The sequence below is a fragment of the Homalodisca vitripennis genome, chromosome 3 (assembly GCF_021130785.1).
Source record: "Homalodisca vitripennis isolate AUS2020 chromosome 3, UT_GWSS_2.1, whole genome shotgun sequence".
Classification (NCBI taxonomy): domain Eukaryota; kingdom Metazoa; phylum Arthropoda; class Insecta; order Hemiptera; family Cicadellidae; genus Homalodisca; species Homalodisca vitripennis.
The window spans coordinates 34,911,883-34,938,287 of NC_060209.1; the positions used below are offsets into that span (position 1 = coordinate 34,911,883).

General features: G+C 32.7%; 1 protein-coding gene across 1 annotated transcript in view; it reads left to right on the forward strand.

Moving 5' to 3' along the window:
* The first annotated feature begins 6,427 nt into the window (after nucleotides 1–6,427).
* The window catches only part of LOC124356790 (nuclear factor related to kappa-B-binding protein-like), a 48,840-nt gene continuing 28,862 nt past the window's right edge, over nucleotides 6,428–26,405 (forward strand). The window contains 8 exon segments of the mRNA XM_046807999.1: nucleotides 6,428–6,547; nucleotides 13,737–14,004; nucleotides 14,338–14,531; nucleotides 14,685–14,929; nucleotides 18,052–18,275; nucleotides 19,350–19,493; nucleotides 23,172–23,347; nucleotides 25,643–25,836. Coding sequence (XP_046663955.1) covers nucleotides 13,759–14,004; nucleotides 14,338–14,531; nucleotides 14,685–14,929; nucleotides 18,052–18,275; nucleotides 19,350–19,493; nucleotides 23,172–23,347; nucleotides 25,643–25,836 — 1,423 coding nt within the window. The 5' untranslated portion in view covers nucleotides 6,428–6,547; nucleotides 13,737–13,758.

Genomic DNA, 26,405 nt, shown 5'->3' on the forward strand with positions numbered 1-26,405 from the left:
ATACATGATATATGACTAATTTCATTTTTTTTTTTTTTTTTTTTATATCATAGGACCCTATCGTATTACATTACAAGTGCTTTCACTAGGAAAGCTATCAACTTCGATTTAGGAGTTCCTCTAAATTGACCTAAAATAGTTCAAGTGTTACTGAAATCGTGGGAAAGATTCAATCAAATATGCGGAAGGTTGCACAAAAATTGCGGGTGAAGCCACGGGCATATGCTAACTATTATGTAAATTCATCAGAAACATTATAATGTAATGTTGATACAAAATCTAAAAGGAGATTTGAACATTCCCAACCGGTACAAAAGTTAAGGGGGAGGGGAGGTGAGACTTTTTGGATATATGTGACAAATTTTATGGATCCTGATTTTATGGGTATTGCTGAAAGTTCATTCCTACATCAAAAGAGTAAAATGCTATCATACAAATGTTTGTGAAATAATCATTGTTTATATTTACCACACTAGTAGTAGTTGATGTTTCCATTAGATAATATACATTAAAACATAATAATTTTCACAACAAAAATGTGTACTAATCTACGAAGAGCCTGCAAACTTAATCAATTCATTAGGCTGTTAATGTGATTATAAAACTTCTAACTGCAATTTCATGCTCTTGGTAGAACCTAATTCTGAATTATATAACGGCTTACCGTATTAACGGCTTACCGTATTGATATTAAACCGTAAGGGTGTGTATCTTTAACATCAATAAACCCATATTTTGGTTGCTACGGTATTGTCATCCTAGATAGTTTTTATACACGCATACTGGATTTTAATTCATTGATGTAGACATGAATTTTCAGCAATACGTTATCTTTTAAACTGTTTACAATTTTCAAACCTCATTTCAAAATATGTAATAGCATTCAATTACAGTGGGTATTTTTATTACTTTCTTCAAATTCTGATTTCAAAGGTCTGGGACATAGCCCTTATACGTTTTTTAGTCAACGATGAGTATAATAATTTTAATAGATTACAACCAATATAATTACAAGGTACTGGAAGGAAATGAAATGTAACCTTTAGTTTTAAAAATATAAAATGGAAGTATGTTTATTGTGCAACGTTTGAAATTTAAATTATCAACCACTCATCTCTTAATACCACAAATGTATTTAACAAATGCTTAAAAGATCACAGTAGTTTTTTTTATTAAATTTCCTCCGGATAGGATATTATCTCAAAATGAAATAAGATTAATAAATAAGAATGAAATTCTAACTTCGTAAAATATAACGAAGTTTTAAACAAAAATTAATTAAAAGTGCGCTATCATCTCAAAAATAAAAATCAAATCAAATCTTATTAAATTTTTCTAAAAGTTCAATTTAAGATAAAATTATTTTCGAACAAATAAAAGGAGGCAAAAGCTTACCCAGCACGTGGTATCCTCGGTTCTTTTCAAAACTGTTCAAACACTATAACTATCAATTGTTAAATTAAAAACATTTTAAATTCCATAAAACTAACATGTGATGCAATAACATTAAATACTATTATATCACCAGAACCGTTCGAACAAATACGATTATGTCGCACAAAGTCAAAGATTTCTTTAAATGTTCAAATCGTACTGTAATGCAAGATTATTGCTTATTTTTTTTGTTAGTATAATAAATTATGACAATTTATATAGTTATCCCTTATTTATATTTGAAAATCCCCAACATCCCATGCAGATCTAGTTGGAAAAGCCAACAACTTAAAATAATTTACACAATAACACCAAAACTACATGAAAGGGGCCGCAGTATAAGTAAACTCCCTTTCCTACGATTCCGCTGCTCCATTATCGATGCTCATTGTCATCTCTATTTGGTTCTAACAAAGAGAACTACCCTGTAGACAATCTGACTTCCCCCTTACCCCCAGAATAAACTACGTTTTAACCACGTCACTACTTTTTACGGTGTCCTTTCTTAAAGAATTACAACAAATTTTTTAACTATCTAAAATGAGGTATACATTTTCATATCTCTGATTAACCTTTATTTCTTTTTAATGATTAATGAAATAAATTTTTAATTGATCCAATATAGCGATCCTATGATCACATGCTCCACTCCAGCTCCAGTAAGACATGCTGTTCGGCGAGGTCCACCCAATAATATTTCTTCTTACAACACAAACCTACTTTTTTTCTTTATTGTACTTGTCTTTGTGAATAACCATTTCAGCACTATATCTGGATATATCTCATAAGCATCACGCTCGTCTTTTCAGCGTACTGAAAGAACGTCACGATCTCTTCAACGAGTTTGGTTCCTTTTTTCAACTTAGCCTATTTTATAGCTGGATGAAATCCCTTTATATATTTCACTCTTGTACCTACTAGCCATATTTGTTTTTATTTCAAACTTGGACTTGACATTCGCTACTTGTCATATTGCTAATAGATTTGTAACCAATCTATTAAACAAATTACTTTGGCCAGAATACAATTCAAAATCCCAAATGTATCCAGAACTTGATTGAGAAATAGTTGTATGCCCTATTTGATAAGTTTTTTGGCAGGGGCATAAACAACAATAAGGCAATGATTAATCTCAAACGTGCATTTACATTTGGATATCTGGTTTATTAGCACTATGTTAGTGAGATGGCCCACTCGTGGGTTGTAGTGAAAATCAGAAGAAAGTGAGTGGAATATCGTTGCACAGGAAAGTGATAATATTTATTACTCATATTACCAAACAGTTCGTTAATGTCGCCTCTGTTTTATCATTTTATTAGAGAATACTACTTACTAATTGATTTTTATATATTCTTGTGTAGAGTTTCAACGGAAATTAACTATTATTTGTTGTTTTTTTCTAAACACAAATACATTTAATATATTCAAACCATAAAATTAATAGCGGTCTTTACATTTTTTAATTTTGTGTTCGATTTCCTAATCAAAATCCCGACTTACTTTAAAAAATAGGTTGTAATAACTAAGAGGGAAAACTTCACTCCCTCAAAATACAGAATTCCCTGTAGTAAACATTTTACAAAAGATTGCTATCAAATAAGACCCAATGCAAATTATCCTCTATTAAAAGATGAGCAATTCATATTTTATTTTAATTTTATACTCACTTGACAATATCACTACCAAATAAAACAAGAATCATCGTGAAATATGATACTGCAAAAGAAGACAACTTTGCTCCGCCAGCCAATACGGACAAAAAATATTCCAAACCTATCCAAGTCATCTAATTTTGACAGCCCATCATATGCCAACAAAAATAAAGCTTCAAGTGAAGTAAAATTTCTCAAACAGCGCTTGAAAAGACGAGACCAGAAGATAAAATCTTTGAAGGACTTGATTTGTAAATTGGAGAAACAGGTAAATGCTACCGAATACGTAATTTCTGTATTAGAAAACTATTTCTCGGCTTCTTTAGCTTGTTGCTGGATAATGTTAAAAACAAGGATAGAAGTAAATTTAAGTTTAGTGATCAAGTGAAAGAGTTTGCCTTGACATTAAATTTCCACTCCCCTAAGAGCTATAAATATTTTTTTTAAAGGAAATGCGACATTGCCAAATCCTACTCTCGGAAAGTGGTTTCAAAACTTAATTTTTCACCCGGCTTTTAATATAACAAGAAGTGTTTTTATTACTACAAAATAATGTAAGTGAAAATAAATAAAATATTAGTTTGACATTTGATGATATGAGCATCAGGAAACAGGTGATTTTTAACAATACTAAGGGAGGAAATATTCGCTGTATCGATTGTGGTAGTCTTAAAACAGATAATCATTAAAAACTGGCAACAGAAGTATTAGTCTGCCAAATAAAGGGTGATTCAAAAAGAGCACCGGTTTTGATATATCAAATTAAGAGATTTATTTTTATGAAAATCTGAAATCAAATACATAAATATGTTCATCTAACCTTCCGATTTCATGTATGAAAAATAATGTCATGCATGTGTCCTCCTCTGCTACGCTGGCACGCAACAACTCTGTCCATGAAATTAGCCATGACTGCACGACAAGTTTCCACTTCAATTTGGCCGACAACCCGTCGAATTTCCTCCTTCAACTCATTGATGGTTCGGGGTTTATTGGCATAAACTAATGACTTTAGATAACCCCAAAGATGAAAGTCACAAGGTGTTAAGTCACACGACCTTGGTGGCCATTGATGGTCGAAATTACGAGAAATGACGCGACCCTGAAAGCGGTCACGTAGCAACACAATTGTTTCACGGGCAGCGTGGCAGGTGGCACCATCCTTCTGAAACCACTACTGGTCAATGTCTTAGTTTCTGTTAATTTTTAAATGTGTAGTATAGTATTTGTTATAAATATGATCGGGTCTGTGTTCCTGTCAATACACACTACACACTAACTGAAGTTTAGAACTTTCAGATAGAACATTCAGACAAGTTCAAGTTTTCTTGACTTTCCAGAGTAAAGTTTAGATCTTGATCCAGACAAACAACACTTTGCCATATCACTATCGGAATCAAATCAATATAAATGATGACTGCACTGATACTGATGGCAATGATAATTATTGTTACCCGTGTGTTCCATAAAAATGAGATGTCAGGATTGCAATTCCGTTTTAATTGCAAGTAACTTATACTTACGTTCTTACACGCAATTCACTGATTACAATTACAGCTAAGGGTAATCTAATTAGGGTCCACAATAATGTGTTAAAAATTGCAAAGTTAATTTATAACAGCTTGTTTACTCAGTACACAAGATATAACAATTTTGTAACACTAAACAAGCAGTCATGGATACTTGTTCTCACTTTATAAGTTCTATTTTTAAAGGGCACATTATCAATTGTTCATTTGAAGAGGACACTCATGAATTAATCATTCAGTTAATTTCTTATATTTTTGTAAACTTCATCTCACTATTTTATAAAAGAAAAAGTATTGTTGTTACACCAAGTATCAGGCTGCAAAAAACTGACCAAGTTAATGTTTTTCAAAATTGTCTGAGACGTAATTTGCAGTGATATATTTTTGAATAGACTGTGTTGAAAAAGAAAATAGCTACTGTATTTATTACCTCCACATTTTTTTAAATTATGATTTATTTATAATAATTGTACGCATAATTCATTAGTCACAATAAAACGCACACTGCACGCCTAATTAAAATTTTAATAAAGTTATGCGACATTGCCAAATCTTACTCAAACCAAAAAATTCCTACTTTTTTGTATACCAATGACAGTAGTGACGGTTTTGTAATGGTGAACGCATGGGCACCTTCTCTCCCACAGGAGTGAGAGGAGCGATCTGCTCGGCCACATGGCGCGGCATCTCGTACACGAAGCCAGTAATCCAGTAGTATAGATCGTTGGAGTGAACTAATGGAATCAGTTATGAATAAGGGAACTGCTTCAAAATCAAACCTTGACATCATCCAACGCTTTCAATTAAATCAAAAGTCCTCACAAAAGTGAAAAATATAAGAACCTCGCATTGCATGCTTCTTAGCGTGCTACGGACGATGTGGTTCATAAAGACATTTAAATCCCTTTCATAACGTGCGAATTTCCTAAAAATATTTAAAAAGCTACAAACAAAAAAGCTACACATAATACTGTCATGTAAACAGAAAGAATTGGTTTTCTAATTTAATTTATGTTACTTCTTTCAATGGACTGTCTATGTTTAACATGATGTGTTTGCATTTTAATTCACTTTGTTGTAATGTGTATGTTAGTTTAAAACAATAGATTTTAAGTAACCATTTTTATTAAATACATAACACTTACTTACTGTGCCTAAGAATGTATAATAATAAATTGTAAATACAAACAAATGTACAATCAAAAAGTGTAAAATTTAAATACATGGTTGTATGCGTTTGTTGATTACAGCACCCCGATAAGAGTACGAGTATACTAAGAGTCACAATTTTAGACATTATAGACTATAGTGTGTTGCAGATGGAATGTTACAGAATATGTTATTTTTACATATTAAAATAATTAATTTTGCCAATATTTTTATGCATCAAACATAAAGTCAAGCATGTCCCGAAACATTGTTCAAATTATCTCGTATTTAGTTATGCTCCATTAGACCTAGAAATTAATATGCACAAGTTATGTAAATCGTGGTAGTACCGTTACATTATGTTTTAAATTGATACTCAATTCTTGATCAATGTTTTATTATTCTATATTATCATCAAAGTTTAAGCATTATTGGCCATCATATCTGACTACAAATCACTATTACGCTTACAAATTAAGTAAAATTAAAAAGTGAAATTTTTACGTTTTTTATACTTTCTACAGTTTGTTATATGTTACAAAAAAATCCATCGTCACTTACTAATAGAAACAAAACAGTTTGTTACATATCCGTTCCTTCTGTCAGAACTTAAACATGGCGGGCCACTGCCATTCCCCTTGACATCAATAATCATCATGGTTCTTGTTCCGTCCGCTATGTCCTCCACCAATAGATCCTATTTTATCTGCAATGCAGAACGAGGTACTCAATTGAGGTGGGCCCTGAATTTAGATAAAACCTGATACATTTATTGGTGGAAAAGTAAGTAGAAAATGAATATTTTTATAGTCCCCCGACATTTTACACCTTCCCCCATTTTCCTACTAACCGGTATCTTCCCCTAAACATTAACATCTAGATAATGTTATTAAGATTATGTACTGCTTTGAGGATGTATAATCGTTTAACTTAACAGGCGTATTATTTTATTTATTAGTCAGAAACAATCGAGTTTTATTATACGTATCAGTTTCAATAAATAATTGTTATAAATGTTATAACATACCTCTCCTCTACCCTTCAATGTAAATACAAACAGAAATTACTTAACATAGCCTAGGCTGTAATATCTCTTTGGGTTTATTTAACCTTGGTTAGGCTATGTTTAGGACTAGATAGAAGAAAAACAGACAGAGTGTACCTTTTTTGCTGTCATTAGCAGAGGGACCTGTGTAGGGTTGCAGTTTAGCCTACCCTACCCTTACATGTTCAATTTAGGCATAGCCTAACCAAAATATATGTGTCTAATCTTAATAGTTGTTAAGTAACCTAAAGCACTAATGTATCATTTCTGATCACCGTAGACACTTTGACCCCCAAAGTTTTCAACATAAACTGCACTAACCTCGAACAGAGGACCTGTCAATCTAGATAATCTGTAGTCTAATTAAAATATATGCTGTAACATAACGAGGCAAAATCCCAATGATATAATGATTTTTTTATCTATTAACCTAGGAATTTTGTTATTAATAACAAATTGTCTCTTAACCTTAAATAATATGGCTAGAATCAAGTATGTACGGTATCCTATCTGTTGGTCATAGCATGCATAGTATTTTCAAGTAACTTACAGTAGAATGGCACTGTCTGTCAAAGAATATATATGGTCTAGTTCTTAATAAATTAAAACTAAGTGTATAGTTTTCTCAGTTATGTAGAACTCTATTTTTGTAGTCCCAATCTATTAAATGTAAATACCTATAGTGCCAATCTAAAACAAATATTAAAAAAAAAACTATAAGTTACCGTAATAATCAAAACTAACATGGCCTACTTGTAATATTTTAGAATATCAAAAAAAAAAAAAAAAAAAAAAATAAAACAATTGATCTGGTAGTTACATTACCCAGTGTTAAGTTTATTTCGATAGGCTAGCAGTATTTTGATTTTAAAATTGGCTATTTTACTGGTTCTTGACAGCTGTCAATAGTTGATAGTACTTTTATCGTTGTTTTGTGAGTGTTTTCAGTATAGTGGAATGTGCTAATGTCTTCTTACTATGAAAATTAAATTTTTTCATTCATCTTTTTGTGAAAATACAATAATTAGTGTAGTACAGAGAGTGGATTCTACTGAAAGCTGCATTTCCATAAGAGGCAAGCAGAACAATTTATTATAAATATACCTATTGATGTAAAATGTTGATATCAATAATGTGAAAATAAACATTGATATCATGTTTTTTTTTTTTTCAAATAAAAACTGAACCAGAAATATACAAATAAAGGAAAAAAGTAAAATTATTTTCATCACAATTATAATAATGAAGTTTACTATACGCTATAACAAATTCATTGGTTACAATTTTACTTCTCTAAGGAACTCATAATTTGTCATGTTTGCACTGGAAAAGTATATTTTTGATGGAATTCATCTCAACCTTCAAAATACTTGTCTGCTGTGAGGGAAATCTCATTTTTGTTTACACTGTTGCAACAGTGAAGCACAATACAGTTTAACTTACTCGTTTTGTTCCATGTTATTATTTTCCACTTTATATTTTACTAATCTCGATATTAAATCAGGTTCTTGTGAAAATTAAATTAAGAAATATTTCCTAGTGTATTACTTGTTCACATCTGAAACAATAGTTATTCATTACATTTGATTTTTCTGTTGTTTTTGACTTTTTTTACTTCAATTATAAAATGTAAACATTTGCTAATATCATACGTAGGCACCAATCATCATAGTATATTATGGGTCGTTGTCAACTAAAATGACCTTTGAGCAAATTGAATTAAAAAAAATAATATAATAATTTATATGCATTTTACAAAGTCTAAATGTCAGATATACATCACTTAGATATTTATGATCATACTTAAACTTCAATGTTGTGAGTTTTTTCATATATTTTGATTTTAAATTGGTAACTGCTGTAGAAAGCTTTCCAAAATCTCATGAGTGTTACCAACAAAAAAAAACCAATATTTAATAAAAATCCTGAAGAGTTAAACACACATTTTTTGGATTGAATGAACAAACAAACCATTCTTTATTTTAAAAAATGCACGTTATATGGGTTTTATAAAAGAAACAATCTATATTTTCACTTTTTTCTCATGAGTGTTACTTTTTCAAGAATTTGATTGTTTAACTTAATAATATTGAATACAATAAATTTTTAATTTGAGCAAGATCAAATATATTTTGTATATACTTTGAAGTTCTAATATGTACTCAGAAATACAATTTAGTATCAATATCTGTTTCTATTGTTTGGTAACCTATACTAATATTAATTGTTTTGCCAACAACTTATGGAAGTGCAGCCCTGCAGAACTATCTTTAAATCTTTTAGTCTATTTGTACGTGGATGTAAATAGTTACAATTGTTATATCCAATTATCCGTAGTTAATATTTTTAATGAAGTATTGATCTTTGAAAATATTTCGACTTGGTTGTGTATGAAATGCATCAACACAAGACACTATATAAATTTAGCAAAAATGGATTGTTTTTCCAAGTTAATATGATTTTTGTAAGTTATTTTTTAACTCCCACATCTCTTTAGTAATATTATTAGAAATGTTGTTTAAACTAATGCAGAATAAAACCAGGAATTAATTGATTTACTCAATGTATTGCCAACACTCTTTTTACTCTGGTATAATATAGGCTATCACAAGTTAAACTCAAGAATTATTAAAATAATAAATAGTATTTATTTATTTTTATGATGAAAATTAGTATAACCTACATGTTTCATTCGTAACACCGCAGAATGTATCCAACTTTCATCCCATTCCATTAACTTTAAAGGATAACTTATAACAACAACCCCTAATGATCAGCATAAATATTAACTGACTGGGCAGTTCTTGTTTAGATAAAATTATGAAAATGGATATGCATGTTTTATTTGAACCCCCAAAGATTATATGCAAAATTTATCCCATTCTGTAAAGGGTGGATAATAGCAATAACTTTTACTGGCCATCTTTTTAAACATAAATAATTTGTAACTTTTTACCAACCAACTAATCAAATTTATAAAAATATATATAATTATTCTGTCTTGATATATAAGCTGTGTGTGTGTGCGCGTGTGTGTGTGTGTGTGTGTGTTTGTGCGTACGTGTGTGTTCAAGTTCAAAAATTCTTTATTCATAAATCACAATACAATCATTTTACAGATATAATCCTCCCAATGCACCTAACAGAGCGTGCGGGAGGGCAGTTGGTAAGGTACACAAATGATGTTAAATACTTTACTTTTTTTTCCTTCACTACAGACGACTCGCTTTAAATAATTTAATGCTGTCAAGTATATTATTACTAAATAGATTAAAACTAAATAATTAGAAAAGGGTGTCAAGCAGTTATATATTAAATTCTATCCTAGCAGTCGGCTCTAAATGAGTTCAAAGTTATCTACACTTAAAGAGTACCAAATAATTTAACAAATTCAACAAAAATACATAAAAGTTCAACAGTCAGTAAACTCTCTGAATAAGACAACAGATAAAACTTAATAACAAAATTTTCAACACACAAAACTTAAACTTACCGAAACACCAACAATTACTATGTGGTAGGATGTTTATGTACCAGGCAATGAACTTTTTAAATTATATAACAGTCAATAAACTATAGTACGTAATAATATATATATAGTACATAAATAACTCTGATAAACAATAACATAATAATAATAAATAACAAATCTTATAAACAATAATATAATATTAATAAATAACAAATCTGATAAACAATAATGAATTAATTATCAATAATAGTAGTAAATAAATAATAAACTAAAAATAATAAAGAATAATAATAGATAATAAAAGAAGATAATAAAGATAATAAACAAAGAATTGAATGCACATATTGAATAAAAACACCTTACTTTTAATAAATACCAATCTTTGATCTTTGCAGGGTTTTTACATATTCTATAACCTTAACTTTACTCTAGATTTTGTGTCAAAAATAACACTTTAAATATGTAACAGGCAATAAACTTTTTAAATGCTATAACAGACAATAAACTATAGTAAATATTAAATAACAAATCTGATAAACAGTAATATAATAATAATAAATAAATAACCAACTAAAGATAATAAATTAAATAAAGAATTGTACGTTCAATATTTAATAAAAACACCCCACCTTAAATACCAATCTTCAACAATTAACTATCTTGCAGGGTTTTTTCATATTCAATGACATTCATCTTTACTTTTTTTATTTTTTTTTTCTTTTTTTTTTTTTTTTTTTTTTTTTTCCAAAAATAACACTGTGTGTGTGTTTAGAGAGTTTACAAATGACTTTATTGTCAATAACATTTTCAAAGCGTACAATGTCAGGTGCTCACAGAGTACGTTTTACTAAATATGTAGTAGTGTTAATATTGCCATAACATTTACAATCATTTTCAAGTTGGTAAAATAGTACAGTCTTTTCTTTTCTGATGTTCATCCACCGAGGAGTTTTTCAAATTGTTATTTTGATGCCAAGTAAACAATACATTCATTGCCAATTGTCCATTCCCCAAACACACTCAAAAGTATAAACTAAATATGTAGAAAAAACAAGAGCAAATATTAACATGCACATAAAGTGGCATAACTAAGTAAATATATGGTAAACAAATGTAAATATTTAACAACTCAACAATTATAAAAATTGAAAATATATAAAAGATAACAAATAACAAACAATATATTATAATAATCAGTAAATATATAACAATAAACATATAACAATTGATATCTAACAATAAATATACAACAATAGATATGTAACAATAAAATAAATTATAATATATAAATAAATAAAGACATGTGTGTGTGTGTGTGTTTAGTTGCTTCAAACAAATAAGTCTCTGATGCACTAGCCTTTTTATGCCACTTCTAGTTACGGTAAAATAGAATATAGCCTATCTTAAGGACGTCCCTATCTCTTACTACACACTCATCCAGAAAAGGCAGTTTGTTTTGGACTTATACCTCTATGGTTAGGCGAATGGAAGGAGAAATGCTGTTAATGTGGGACAAAAACGCGTTAACTTCAGTGTCTCCATGAGCAAAGACGACAAAATTGTCATCCACGTATCTTCACCAGATCCTCGGTTTGAACTGAGTTGAAGCCAGGGCTTTTTGCTCAAACTCTTACATACAAATATTGGTGAAAATAGGCGATAGAGGAGATCCCATTGCCTGTAAATTTTACCGTAAAAAAAAAAAAAAATTACTCGGAAGAAGAGGAAGCTAGCTCTGAACCAGCCTCTCCAGTTAAAACATCCAGGGTGTGGCACACCCTTATGTCTAGGCTAGCAAGAACTTTTTACACCTAGGGAACGAACCCCACCAACTGTATCAGTCATCTCCTGCAGTAGACTAGATCCATCGAATTACCCTTGCACCCCAGAATCTCAACATTTACAGTTAGTGATGTGACATTCTGAACATCTATAAGGTTGCCCAGATTTAGGTGACAAATCGGCTATTGCTGTGCCCAGTGTAGGTTCAGCTGGAAAGTATAAACCAGCCAGAAGTGACTCCTGCTGGGTTGCAGTAAACCTTAGTTGTATTTATGGAATTTGTCCATAAATAATATGTATTTGAAGTATATCATAAATAATACTTCAAACTTTTAATTTTTTTTTAAATTATTTACAGAATTTTTTAATTATCAGCATACAGAAAGCTGATAAATTATCAATTTCTCAAACTGCATCTACTCGTATTGTTGCACCTTATCATTCAGAATTACTTTTAAGAACTGTTTATTCGTTGTATTGCTTGCTGCTATACCTGTAGTTGATAAATATTGAAAATTTGACTTTATTGATTTTGGGTCCAAAACAAAGGGATGATAGTGATTTCCAAAAAGTCCAGAATACAGAAATTAGTTGAAGAACCTATTTTTACACCACCCTAGAACCTACCATCATCAATTATAAAACTCCCACATGTTGTCCTGTGAGATAAGGCATTCAAATTGGATATTCGAATGTCATGAAATCCTGCACGCACAACCAAGCACTCAACCGCATTCAGAAGCTACACTCCAACTTGGCTTTGTAATGTGCCAGGAGAGGTACTACAAATATATTTGGTATTATGTGTCAAACTTTTACAACTATTTACAGTGTGTACCTAATGCAATACAGATCTCAACATGATATAAAAATATATGTGGTAAAAACAGATGAAATATCAAATCTGTAGTTATACAAATACATTAGTGTATCCATGTGCTTTATGAAATCTATAGTCATAGGTGTGCATAAAAAATATTACAATAGGAATCACATTGTGTGTGTGTGTGTGTGCGTGTGTGCGCACGCGCATGTGTGTGTGTGTGTGTGTGTGTGTGTGTGTGTTAAATAATAGATGGTTTTATAAAATAATTTCAAAGACTATGTGTTCTTTATTTTGTTTATTTTAACAATATTCAAGTTACTTTAAAGCATTGTCAACTTTGTATAATGTTCTTCAGAACTTTCCACTTTTAATTTTTTTACTGAGGTCATCTTTTCTTCTTCTAGTTTGGTCGTTATTAAGTCTTGAGGGTAACAAACCGCTCTCTCTTAATGCCCTGTCCTTAAAGCCATTCAGTAGACAAATTGGGTTTAGTAAGGAATCTTAATTTTCTTTTCCGTCATTCCATTGTACTGCTTTCTGAGAGAAAGAATAGTATATAATCAAACAACAATTATCTTTACTATTCATAACAATAATTATTGTAGTTGGCCCACTTATTTATATATCTAAAACTGGTTATTCAAATTCTATAGTACACTTGTGGCAGAGAATTGCTGATATATACAGTATACTTATTAATCATTCATGTGCACTCATTGTATTTTTTACATTTCCAAAAATAAAATAATGTTTTTTTATTTAATTTTAAGAGTTAGTTAAGTTTTTTCTGAAATCTTAAGTATTATTTTGTAAATACGTAATATTTAAATCCTGTTCTTATGTTTAGTATGTTCGAATAACAAAGAAAAATGGAGTCCGAAATATTTTGGGGCAATATGAGTAATATGACGGAGAGTAGTTCTTCATCGTCAGAAGAAACTGAATCCTCCTGTTCTGAAGGCTCAGAAGAATCTCAGAGACTTGAAGAAGTCAGAGTTTGTGGAACCAGTCTACAGATTCCACAAGGACTTTGTGAAGATTCTGAAGCTTTCAAAGAGATATTATCAAAGGAGACTTGGGATCAGTTTTCAGATCAGCAAAGGAGGCATTTAATGGTTTGTATAAAATATAGTAGTTTTAACCTTAATACAGGAGATAGAGCTGCTCACTCCTTAATTTTAAAAATATAAAATTTATTCAAAAATATGTGCAGTTATTCCCAGTTTTATTTTCTGAAATTTTCAATATACAATCATAATCTAGATAGTTAATTTATTGATGGCTTAAATGTATGACTTTAAAGAATGACAACTTAAATATCAAGGTTTTGATTTTGTTATGATCTTACTGTTCCTATCTTAGTTATTCATTCCAACAAACATTCACTAAACTAGATTACAAAAATTATTATATACTAAACAATAAGAATGTATTTTGTTTTGTTGTAGAACTTCTTGCCTTCTTTTCCTGTCAATGATGCAGGGGAAAAAGAGAAGACTTTAAATCTTCTATTCTCCAGAGAAAACATTAAATTTGGCAACCCTTTGACCGAATTTTTTGACCAACTAAAAGCTGGTAATTACAGGCCAGACATCAAAAGCATGCGGAGGTTGCTAAAAAAGGCACAATATCGAGAATACAGGTAAACTTATATTTATTTAACATTCATCCTTACTTAGGAAATATTTATTTTCATGTCTTAAAACAATTTATTGTAAATGTCATGTAGTAGGTAACAAATAGAGTGACTTACTGAAGGTACATAATTGTATATGTTCACACTGATTGTTAATAGGGATCAACAAAGAAGGTATTACTTCTCATTAGTGAAGTCCATATTGGCATCTCGACTGAGGTTACTAGAAGCTGCTTCACGTGGCAGTCCAGGAACCATTCCTCGACCTTACAAACTTCCTCTTGCACCTCCACGACCCTCACCAGTACATCAGCGGGTGAGGCGAAGGTACTTTCAGGAGTTAGTGGCAGTGAGGCAGGAAGTAGGCGAATACAGCCAAAGTTCCGAGGATGAAAACTATCCAGGTATGTTTTACTTGCTTTGACTACATATAAATTTGTAGATCATAGTATATCAAACATTTGAGTTAGGAAGACCAAAACTGCTTCTTTTACATACAGTCCCCACAAGGAATACTTAGGATTCTTATTGTGTCTTCCCCTCCTAAATACCAGGTGGCACAGCTTGAATTTTCCCAATATCTCCCCAAACCCCAAATACGTTTTTATGTTTCCAGTACACAGGCACTTCCCCGGTACTTTGTTTCTTTTTTTTTCTTTTAGGACAAGAACCTTATAAATTGCACTTAGTCCTGTAAGAACCTTTGCGCTGCTTCTGGAATAACAGGATATTCAGGATGGGTAAGGTTAGGGAGTAAAGATCCACGAGGAAGAATTAGGGCACTACATCTAAAAATCATGTCTCCCCGGAAGAAGGGGAGGCCAGCTCTAAACCAGCCTCTCGAGTCAAAGCAGGCAGGGGGTGGCCTACCCTTGTTGAGGTTAGTTAGGGAACAAACTCCAACAATAATCTCTCACAGTAGACTAGACCTATTGAATTGCCCATGAACCCCAGAATCTCAACATTTACGGTTAGTGATGTGCCGCTCCTGTACATCTATAAGGTTGCCCAGATTTAAGTGACACATCAGTTTTTGCTGTTCCCAGTGGTGGGTTCAATTGGAAGGTATAAAACCAGCCAGAAGTGATCCCTGCTGGGTAGTACTTTGTGTTACTGGTTTCAGTCAGCATGTTCATTTTTAGTCATAATAACTTAAGGGGAGCCCGAACGCCATTTAAACATAATGTTAACTGTGGGACACATTACTCAAAGACTAAAAGAGATATCTAGATGAAACTTTTACAGTACTTAGAGGACACCTTTTGCTAGGTCGTGGTGAGAGGATTTTTGAATACAACCAATAATGATATTATTTTAATTTTTTTTTTAATTGTACTTTATTTTTACAAATTTTATTTAATAAAAAAATCAATATCTCAAAATTTAGTGACTCAATTCAAATATGCTCTCACAGGGAACTAGCTTAAGCCCATATAAAAATGTCCTGAAAGTTTCATTGGTCTACCTTTAATACTTTTTTACTTATGTGTCTTCAAAATATTAAAAATGCCACTTTCGGAAAATCAACAAAAACTAAAATAAAATCATATTTTTGCTATTTACTCACATTTAGTGCCCTCCAGCAGCATATGCTGGGTTCTCTGGGTCTTCTGCATCTTGGTACTGGTCCTCAAGTCTCCTTTTAAGCAAGGTCCTGCTCTGTCTGATCTTTTTTTCCAATTCTTCTGCGGCCTTTTCACTTTTATGTATTCTGTATTTGTCTAGGCGATGCATAGCCTCAATGAAGTGCTTACCTAATTGTAGCCCTAGGTGCTCAATTACTTTACATTTGCTTGAATAGCCATCATTGAAAGACAATACAGCATCTTGGGCACCAAATTTTAATGTTGGTAGGCCTACGAAGGTCCTTTTAGGAAATTGTGAATTCTGTAGCTAGGCCTACGAGCGATTTCTTTGTAAATTTTAGGCCATGCCCACAATCCTTACAAACAGCCACATTTGCCAAAGCCTTTTCTAATCTGTTCATATCTACAATTTCATAGGCTAATGTTTCTGATCTATTTTGGTAATAGCCTAGATGAGCACCTACCTTCACTTTAGAACTTGATGGTTGTCTACAGTCAATATTAGGCCTATCATCCAATTCAGTTTGTTTACTTTGCTTTACAACATTTAACTTCTTTATAGACAACTTCCATTTACTTCCTATTTTCTTTTTATTACCCATTTGAACACACTTCAAAATAATAATTAGGTAAATCACAACCCAAACACACCACTACTAGTTATTATATTCTCAAATGAATTATTTATCCTCGTAAGACAATAAACACAATCACATAACCAATCACAACAAACATATTTGTTGAATACTCCAGATGTCAACCTATACTCATGACTGCCAACCTAACAAAACGTAGCAACTGAAAAAAATAACTAGTAGCACTATAAAAAGTAAAATGTTGCTAAACACAAAATATGTTGTTGCAAATATCTGCTAAAAATTACGTTGCAAGCATACATTCAAATAATTTTCTATCTAATTTAGAGCTTTATATAATATGAAGTGTTATATATCACTGGAAAGAGGAATTTCTAGAGAATAATAATCAGAAAATGTATAAAAAAAATATTTGGCGTTTGGGGTGCCCTTTAACCCTTCCCATGCAATTGATGGATATATTCAAATGATAGATTTTTACCTAAACGCCAAACACAAATATCCTAAATAATTCATAGTGTCTCTTGGGTGGGTTTTAGTTCATGAAAAGCCTTCGAAATGGCAAGCACACGCTCCATGCTTATGGCGGTTGACTAGGAATTATTTTTAGATGACAGACATTTCTCTGAGGGGGAGGGAGGTACCCTTTGTCTAGCTCCTTCTGGCGTGCTGTCTTACAGGATCATAATCAAATATATCCATTATCTTGTTTTATAGTGACAAGGACGAAGTGTATTTTAATTTATGAGTAATTTTAGGACCTTACCTATGAAACCTTAGATAAGAAAATGCTCTAATAATTAGTAGTTTTTATAATTTTTTTATTACATTGCACCATGAATTGAATTTAGATCAAATTAATAGTTTTGTAAATAGTTACTAAAAATGTAATCTAAATAAACTATTTAAGATTTTTATCAATAAATATGCTAATTTCAACTAAAATGTACTTTAATAATATTTTTGAGTTTACCTCTTATAGCATAGTTCTAATAAAAATTTGCTTTGAATTTAAAGAAAAAAAATTATAGTTGTCTTTTGGGGTTGAAGGAAAATTATGGAACTCATTAGTGGCATGCAGATGATTAATTTGCATTGCATTATAAGACTGTGACATAGAAGTCCTTGCAGTTTATTCTCTGAAGAGGCTTACAGGAATAGAAATTATACATTTTTAATCCATTGAGATATATTACAGATCCTCTACGTGTATAAGTCATATTTTTAAATAGTATACTTAATTGAACTTGTAAACTAAAAAAGTAGTAATTATTATTTCACTTTAAGTGATTCTGTCATTTACTCTAAATATATCTCAAATTTAAGATAACATTGTTTTTACAGAAGGGCCACCTGCTGTACTGAACAAAAAGCAAAAGCGACAATTAGCAATGCTTGAAAACTCGCTAAGTCCGGACTTGCAGCCTGTTGCTTCCACACTAGTGAGTAAACCTAGCGGATTGGATCTGGAGCAGAGAGTAACCCCATCAAACAATCCCTACGAAATAAATGATGATGCTTATAGGGAAATGCTAACTCGCCATAGAAAAAGAAGATTATGTAGAGAAGTGAGTTCTATTATAACATTTTTCTCGAATCAATTTTTTTACCTAATTATAAATATACATAATTACATAAATTTACAACATTTTTGTTGTTTCGCAATTTGAAAAAATGATAGGGTTTATGCTATTCGTAATGGTATGAGTTAACAAAAACTGAAATATTATGTTTCAAGAGTTTGTGTCTATCTGTCTTTTTAGTTGTCCAAAAACTTGAGGCAAGATCAAGCGTGGACATAAATAATTAGGTAAACAGTTAGGATTCTTTTGCCTAAATTTTGTCTTTTTTTAGCTATGGTTATACAAGTTTTAAAATCTGTTACTAGCTATCAACAAGAAAAGAAAAGAAAATGCCCTCACCAATGTTAATGAGAAAATTGATCTTCCTCTTTGTAATCACATGATTTTATAGCAATCATATAATACATACTGTTATGAAGTACTCAACATGGTTTCATATAAATGTGCCACACAAGTAGTGTTGCCTCTTGAATTATGGCAAATTTCATTATTCAACAAGTTCAGAGGGGTTATTGTAATGTGTGAGAGCCATCAGTTGCTTTCTCTGCTCTGAGTTTTAAACATTTTTTTTCTTTTTTGTTCAAACACCTAAACAATGGCACTAATTGACAAAAAAAACTCTTTTAACGAATATGCTAATACAACATACATTTTGTATACACTGTGTTTCACAGAGAGATTTAGATGTTTAATAAACTTCCATGACATGCTCATTTACTGGCTGATCATTTTACAACTTAATGCATTTTAAAATTAGAATATCAGGAATGGTGTAAAATTTATATCTCTCAGATCATTTTTGCAGAAACAAAACAGTGGTTGAAAGAAAAATATTTAAAATCAAGCGCATAAATTGTTTTTTTAGGTTTATAAAATAAACTACTATTGCTACAGATGTAACTAAATGCAATCTTAAAGTTTATCGTATAACCAATTTATTCCATCTGAAACCCATCTACAGCAACACACTGGTAACGATAAATGTGTAAGCCTCTTAGTGGAACACTATGTAATATAAATTTGCCGTAGTACAAATCCTATATAATTTTTATCTTTCAGGAACATCCAGATTTGCAGACAAAGGGAGTTAATTTGAATGATCTTTTATTTAGATGTCAGTTTAAGAAAAGTACTAATCGTGAGATGAAACCATCTGCAAAGAAACAAAAATTAAAGTCCACAATATTAATGGACTCTTTACAGGTATGTATACACTTTGCAACATTTGTTGCCGTTACAGACTAACTTTTAAAATATTGTAATGAAAGGTATCTTTAGTTTTAGGTTATTTTATTTTTCCTCATTACAATCTCCTACATAGGTTTTTGTTTTTAATAGTATTTAAATTTAAATGTTATATAAATTCACTGAAAATAATAACGGAAAAGAACAGGAAAATCAATCAACTATTATTTTAACGGGAGATACCAGATTAGTTGTTCGCGATCAAGAGTCACCTTTTTCACCCTTAGGATTTTCTCCACGTATTTAGCCACTATATTCCAGCATTCCTATACTCGGAGCATAACTCCAATGTTGTCTGCATTGTAAGATCTTCTTCCTGCAGCTGTGTCGTCAGCTCCCTCCATTCTTCTGTCCATTGTCTATACCTAAAGAAGGTATGTTCCACATCACCCCGAGATGAATCTAAAACAAATCAAATGCAATCTAGCGTTTCCTAATCCTGTGCAGGTACGATCCAAAAGAACCATGGTCCGACAAGAATTGGAGGAAGAAGCCCACCTCACCATACTGTCTCTCCATCCACTCTGTGATGTTGGCGATCAATATTTTCATCCAACTTCAGCAGGGTTCAGCATTCTAGTGAACTTGCCTTCTCTGCATGCTCACAACTTTTGCAACTAGCTCTGCTTCCTCAACTCCGAGCTCTTCCTTACTGTCAAAAAAATACTTACGTTCTTGCACCTTTAAATTGATGGACATTTTACTTGTGATGACATGAACTGCTGGCTCAGACACTGTCCGGTACGAGCTAGCGACCCTCAGAGCAGCTATTCTCTAAACAGAAACCATTCTCTTTCAATACTTTCCTTTCCTTAGTGTCGGCCCAAACCTCACATCCATAGAGTAGCTGCTGTTACCTTGATAGCTTTTTCTGATAAGTACCAAATATGTTCCCAAATTGACAGCTTGGCTGGTATCCAGGTACACATCAAGGTACTTCAACGCAAGCTTTGGACATATTTCAACTTTTCCAACTTGGACTAGAATAGTTGTAGGAATTATTCTTTTCTGTGGAAACAGAACCAACTAAGTCTTTTCAGTCACTATTGTTAACCCATGTTCTCATAGCCATGAGCTCACACGTTGCATTGCAATGTTCCGCACCAACCGTGCATTTTCTGTGCTATGAGCAACAATGACTGGAGCGATGTCATCTGTATATCCCACCAGGAAAGCCTCCAGAGACATCTGCAAATGCTAAATTCCATTGTATAAAATGTTCCACAAGTCGGAGCCCAAGATTGAACCCTGAGCAGCCCCACTTCTGACCTCCATCCTGCGTTCACCATCTGATGTCATAGAGACCAGCTGCTGATTCATCAGGTAGCTTTGCACCATCCTGAACAATCTGGGATCCTGAAATGTTTCTCCAAGGCCTCCATGTAAATCTATCTTGCTGAATTAAAAGCATTCTTGATGTCCAGAGTGGCTAACAGTACTATCTCCCAGGATTAGTGGTTCCTGCTGTGTCACCTCAAATGTGCTTACCACTTCTTTAATGGCATTAATGGTTGGTTGACTTCCCCCGCCTGAAGCGATACTGCCAAGGTCGCCAGTCACCTGAATCGCCCTCGTCAGACTTGGCCTGAAGATTTTCTCCAACAGCTTCCCTGCAACATTGAGCATACAGAAAGGTTTGTATCTTTTCCAGATTTTTGGGAAAACGCCCATCTCCAAGCAGCGGCTGTACATCCTCAGGAGCACTTCCAGGCACACCTCCACAGTCACCTTCAGCACTTCACTGAGTATGCCATATGGCCCTGAAGCCTTCTTGTATCGGAAGTGTTCTTGCAGCTTGTTTTAACATTTCTTCTGAAAACAGTGGCATTCCTGAACCGACACCTCCAGATCTCTCATAGGATTAGTTGGAGAGTGTCGACGACATGCTCTATCCTTTCAATATCCATCATGGGGCTGGGCAACAGAGATACGAGCTTTCGCATTATGATCCTGTAACCCAGACCCCAGGGGTGTGCGTTAACGTCATGTCTAAGAAATTCTTCCCACTTGAGACACTTGGTGTTATTTACTGTAAACTTAAGTTCTCTAATAAAATTGCACACCTGTATTCCAAGTGAGCTTCTTCTGTAACATCACCTGCTCTCTTTCTCACCCTGGTTAGGACCCTAAACCAATGCAGACATCGTCTTAGACCAGCGATCTCATCTTTTCACCTGTATGCGGCTATTCTTCCTCATGGCATCAATTTCTTGGGCATGGATGCATCGCAGGCCCTCTGTAATAAGGCCGTGGTTGCCTCCACCAGGTCCCCCTTTGCCTGCTCTATCCAGTACCTTATTCTTCTGTTTCAAGAATCTCCGAAACCAATTTATTCATTTTTCTCACATTCCAACCAGCAGGGGATGAGATCATGACACCACAAAAGATAATTTTTTTTGGGCTGAACCTCAAGCGGAAAGTGATATATTGGTAACCGTTACTAGGATAGTCCTCACATACTCTCCAGGCAACAATATTATATGCTAATGCCCCCGGTGCAAAAGTAACGTCTGGTATTGTCTGCGTATACCCCAGCCTGTGAAAAGTGGATACACTTCCCTCGTTGATAACAGCGAGTCCTATTCTTGCAACCATCTCAAGAATGTATCTTCCTCTGGCATTTGTATGGGTTAAACCCCCAGTCCAAAGATTTCGCGTTGAAGTCAATGGAGACCATGGCATTACCATCAAATGTTTTCAGAGTGTGCTCCAAATTGTTAATTTTTGTCCGGAAGTCTATGATACTCTCATTATGAGTGAAAGTAGCAGCTCACCAAAATAAAGTCCACATAACTCACCTAAACGAATCCCCTTCCAGTGCCTTCAACAAGCAACTCTTGTATCTGGAGTCCAAATGGCTGCCATTTAGAGGTCATCCTGAAACCACCTTGGATCATTCTTATTTCGATACCGCTCGCTGATGATCAGAAGTTCTATTTGTTTTTTCCAACCTGTAGAATACGCATCATCATATTTTTTTATATTTTGCTTGTGCCAGAGTTGGTCTGAAAACAACTCTGCAGAGAAAACAATGTGGATCGGCCTTGCATTCCTTCTTTAAGTGACCTACACCTTCACACTACAGGCACAAATCATCTTTTCTTCAGTCAGGGCCTTTAAAAGTAGCTTGATAGTGACCGTCCCCTAAACACCAGAAATAGCGAACAACTTCAGGTTAATTGTAAGAAAGGATTATGTAGTCCTAACTTCACCAGAAAAAATTAAGAGAATTTTCATTGAATTATGTTGTTCAGTGGTAGTGGTTCAATACTGCAGTGGTGGAGATCTATATATCTTTCTTCACATTATTACACTCCAAAGCTAGTGTTTTATTTCATTTACTAACAAATTGGAAGATATAAATAATTATAAAATGTACTTATTATATTAGACCTTTAATGTCTGTGCTTGATCACTATGATTTTGTAGCAAGTAATTGATAAGCTGGAATCCATTATTTTTTTGTAGAACTGGTAGTAATCGGTTAGTTTTATATATATCTTTACCAATTTGAAGTTCTTTTTATTGCTCTAGGCTGAGAAATAACAATCATGAAAAGTAAGTTTCATATTTATTTAGTTTTATTCACAAAATAATGCTCTGCTAGACATGTCAAAGTGAGATTTTCTTTTACAGGGGTATGATGAAGCAGATGGAGACCCTACATCGGACTCGGAAGATGGAGAGATGGACAAGGTGGATGTAGAAGGAGATGATGACACAATGTCTTTACCTTATTCTGCGGCCTCTACTCCCACTTCATCAGGAGTGTTCCGACCTCTGCCTTCTGCAGCTAGTACTCCAGGATCTAGGTACTGCATATAAAATATACAGTTTTGAATTTTTTTGTATAAATAATTTTATACTTATTAGTGTATTATGCTTAATAAATAATTAACTAATAACTAACCAAATATACCCTCAATACACATCAGTTCATAGTCTGAAAATGTCTGAAAATACGCTAATTGCGATATTTCACAGACACAAAAATATAAACATTAGATCAATCTTTTAAAAATTAGGGTAGTTTATTTTTTGAATATTAGGTTTAAGAATCTTGTAATTTAGCTAGGAAGATTGGAGAAAGAAATATAAAACTACTCTCAATGTTCATGATTATGTCAGTTTTCAAGTTTATCATACTAAGTTTGACAACTTTGAAACATCATAACTATTTGTCCAAAACAAAATCCTCTAATCCAGAGAACGTTAAAATTTAAGCTTTTTAGATCTACATAACAGTTTTAAGGGAAAATTCTACTATTCCCTGGAGTTATTACTCATGAAAACATTATAAGGACTTTGGAATCTCAGCTGTGTCTTGCCTTTTGGTTACATCACAAACTACCTTTTGGTCCATCTCATAATAATGGATTTCATTTGTTAAAAATTTGTCCAAACAAACATAATAATGTTAGAAACAAATAGCTGAGGCAAATCCAGAATTTTTTAATCCGATTGTGAATCTAAAAACTTGATTCCCAATTCTCAAATTTAGAAATTTAATAGCTTTTATTGTTTGTTAAACCACCTCTAATCCAATTTCTTTCATTCTTAAACCTTTGGAGACTGCCTGATTATATAAAAAGTAATCCATTCTATTGTAAAGGAACTTGCAGAGATTCAGATAAATATCTTAGAATAATAGAGAATAATTTTAATAACAAAGTTATATCTCCTACATTCTACTGTAATTTGATAAATTATTATGTATGCTTTTAATCTATAAATAAATATGAGCTTACATTTATATCACTTATTGTTGTAAACTTGAAATTTTTTTAAAAGTTCAAAACACCCCTATAGTAGGTTACACGTTCACGTGCAGTACAGGTCTAATGGGACATACTCATGTTACTACCTTTACTGGGAACATTATGTCTAGTGCCATGCAGGTTGCATCAACTGGATCTAATGATCCTTGCGAAGGTGCTTAAATACATTGTACTGTACCCCAAAGTAACTTGACATGAGTAACTCAACTCATGTTTATATGTGTTATTTATTTGTGATGTTTTTATCACTATAAAAAGTTTATAAAACTATAGCTTTGAAAGGAACTTTTAATTTATTATGATACAATATGTAAATGAATTGACAAGAATTAATTTTTTAACTCTGAAACATTGAAATAATATGATTTTGTTAAGATAGTATTTAAGAGACAATTTTTATTGCAGTAAGAGTAAAAAGATTCTACCTTTTGCACATGCAAATATGGGTATAAATATGATGTATTTTTATTTACACTATATAGTTTATCCGCTGATTCACTCTGAGTATTTTTAAACTTACACTGTAAGATGTCATCTTTCTGAATAAAGTAAAAGCAAGACAGGAAAGAATCTGTTATTTTATCTGAGACAACACTTATATCTATGTTATTAGAGTCCCTCAGCCTAAACACAACAATAACAGATAGCTGCGGATAAGACAGGCTTGTAAACTAAGTTAATATTAAAGATTCATCAGTTTGGTGGTATTCAGTGACAGTGGACATGCTTTGTTTAGGTTTCCAGGCTTGTAAACAAAGTCAACATCAAAGTATTCATCAGTTTGGTGGTATTCAGTGACGGTAGAAATGCTTTGTATAGGTATCCGGACCTGTAAACAAAGTCAACATCAATATCATATAAAGATAATTAATCAACCTAACCAGGCTACTAAAATTGTCCGTGTGTGGGCTCTAGAACACACCCATCCCCATCATCACTCACCACCTACTTGCCACACAGTACGACAGCGAAAACCATTAGATCATTTTGCCACTACCTGTACATACTACAGAATATGAGATATACCAATTATAGTATCTTAATCATCTTAGAAGTAAGCTTATAATTAATTACCTTTTCTTTAGTTAGTATTTATAGTAACTATTTTGAGTATTCTTTAACTTCTTTGGTTTTTTAAAATTTTATTTATTAGAATGAAAACAAATCTTATTGTGTCATTGCTATCGAAACCATTAATTTCATTCTATCTAAACACATATTTCTAAGGATATAAATTGAAAATAAGTAGTCCTCGTGTAAACAATTTCATCATAATAGTGAGGGCTCTTATTATTCTGTATTATAATTTGTTAAATTAAAATGTTTCAGTTCCCCAAGAATTACAAAACCATCAACGTCTGGTAAACTGTTAACTGCCAGAAGAATCAAGTTAGAATTGCCGGATGAGCCTCCACCTGCCCCTTCTGTACCTCCTCCTCAAGCTCCTCCACCTCCTGCCCCACCACCCCCTCCTCCACCACCACCTCCTCCGCCACCTCCACAACCAAAAACACCCACAATTGGTAAGTAAAGTTCTTTTATTTAAATACGTGTCTTGTATGCCTTTAAATACAACAGTCAAATGTTAATACAATTAATTAGTCCTTAAGACGCACAACGAAATACATTCCAAACTTGAAATGTGGCATCTGATTTATGTGTGAAGTTGTATGAGTTGGCAGTGGATATCTCTGCCCTAAAACATGTATTCATAGTGTGAACCATTATAGGTAAACCGCTAACAAAAAAACCTTGGTTGATTTGAGTTCACGCAGGGTGGGGTAAATATCTCCGCCGCCCCTCCAAGCATCCCCACCACTGCTCGGCGCTCATTCTATTTCAATCTAATAAAATCAGCTGACTAATCCGGCTCAGTCGGTATCGTTCACTGCTGCGACCCGTTCAGTTGAACCGGTCAGTACAGAGTTACTAAGCCTTCCCGCTAGAGCGTGTTTTTAAACCGGTCATCGTGTTGACTGAACAAAATGAACGAATGACGACTGGATGTAATGACCAAGTGAACGAAAGGATCTGCTTGCAAAAATGTGTTCGGATAGAGGAAGAAACAACAACATATTTTACAGTGAATGGA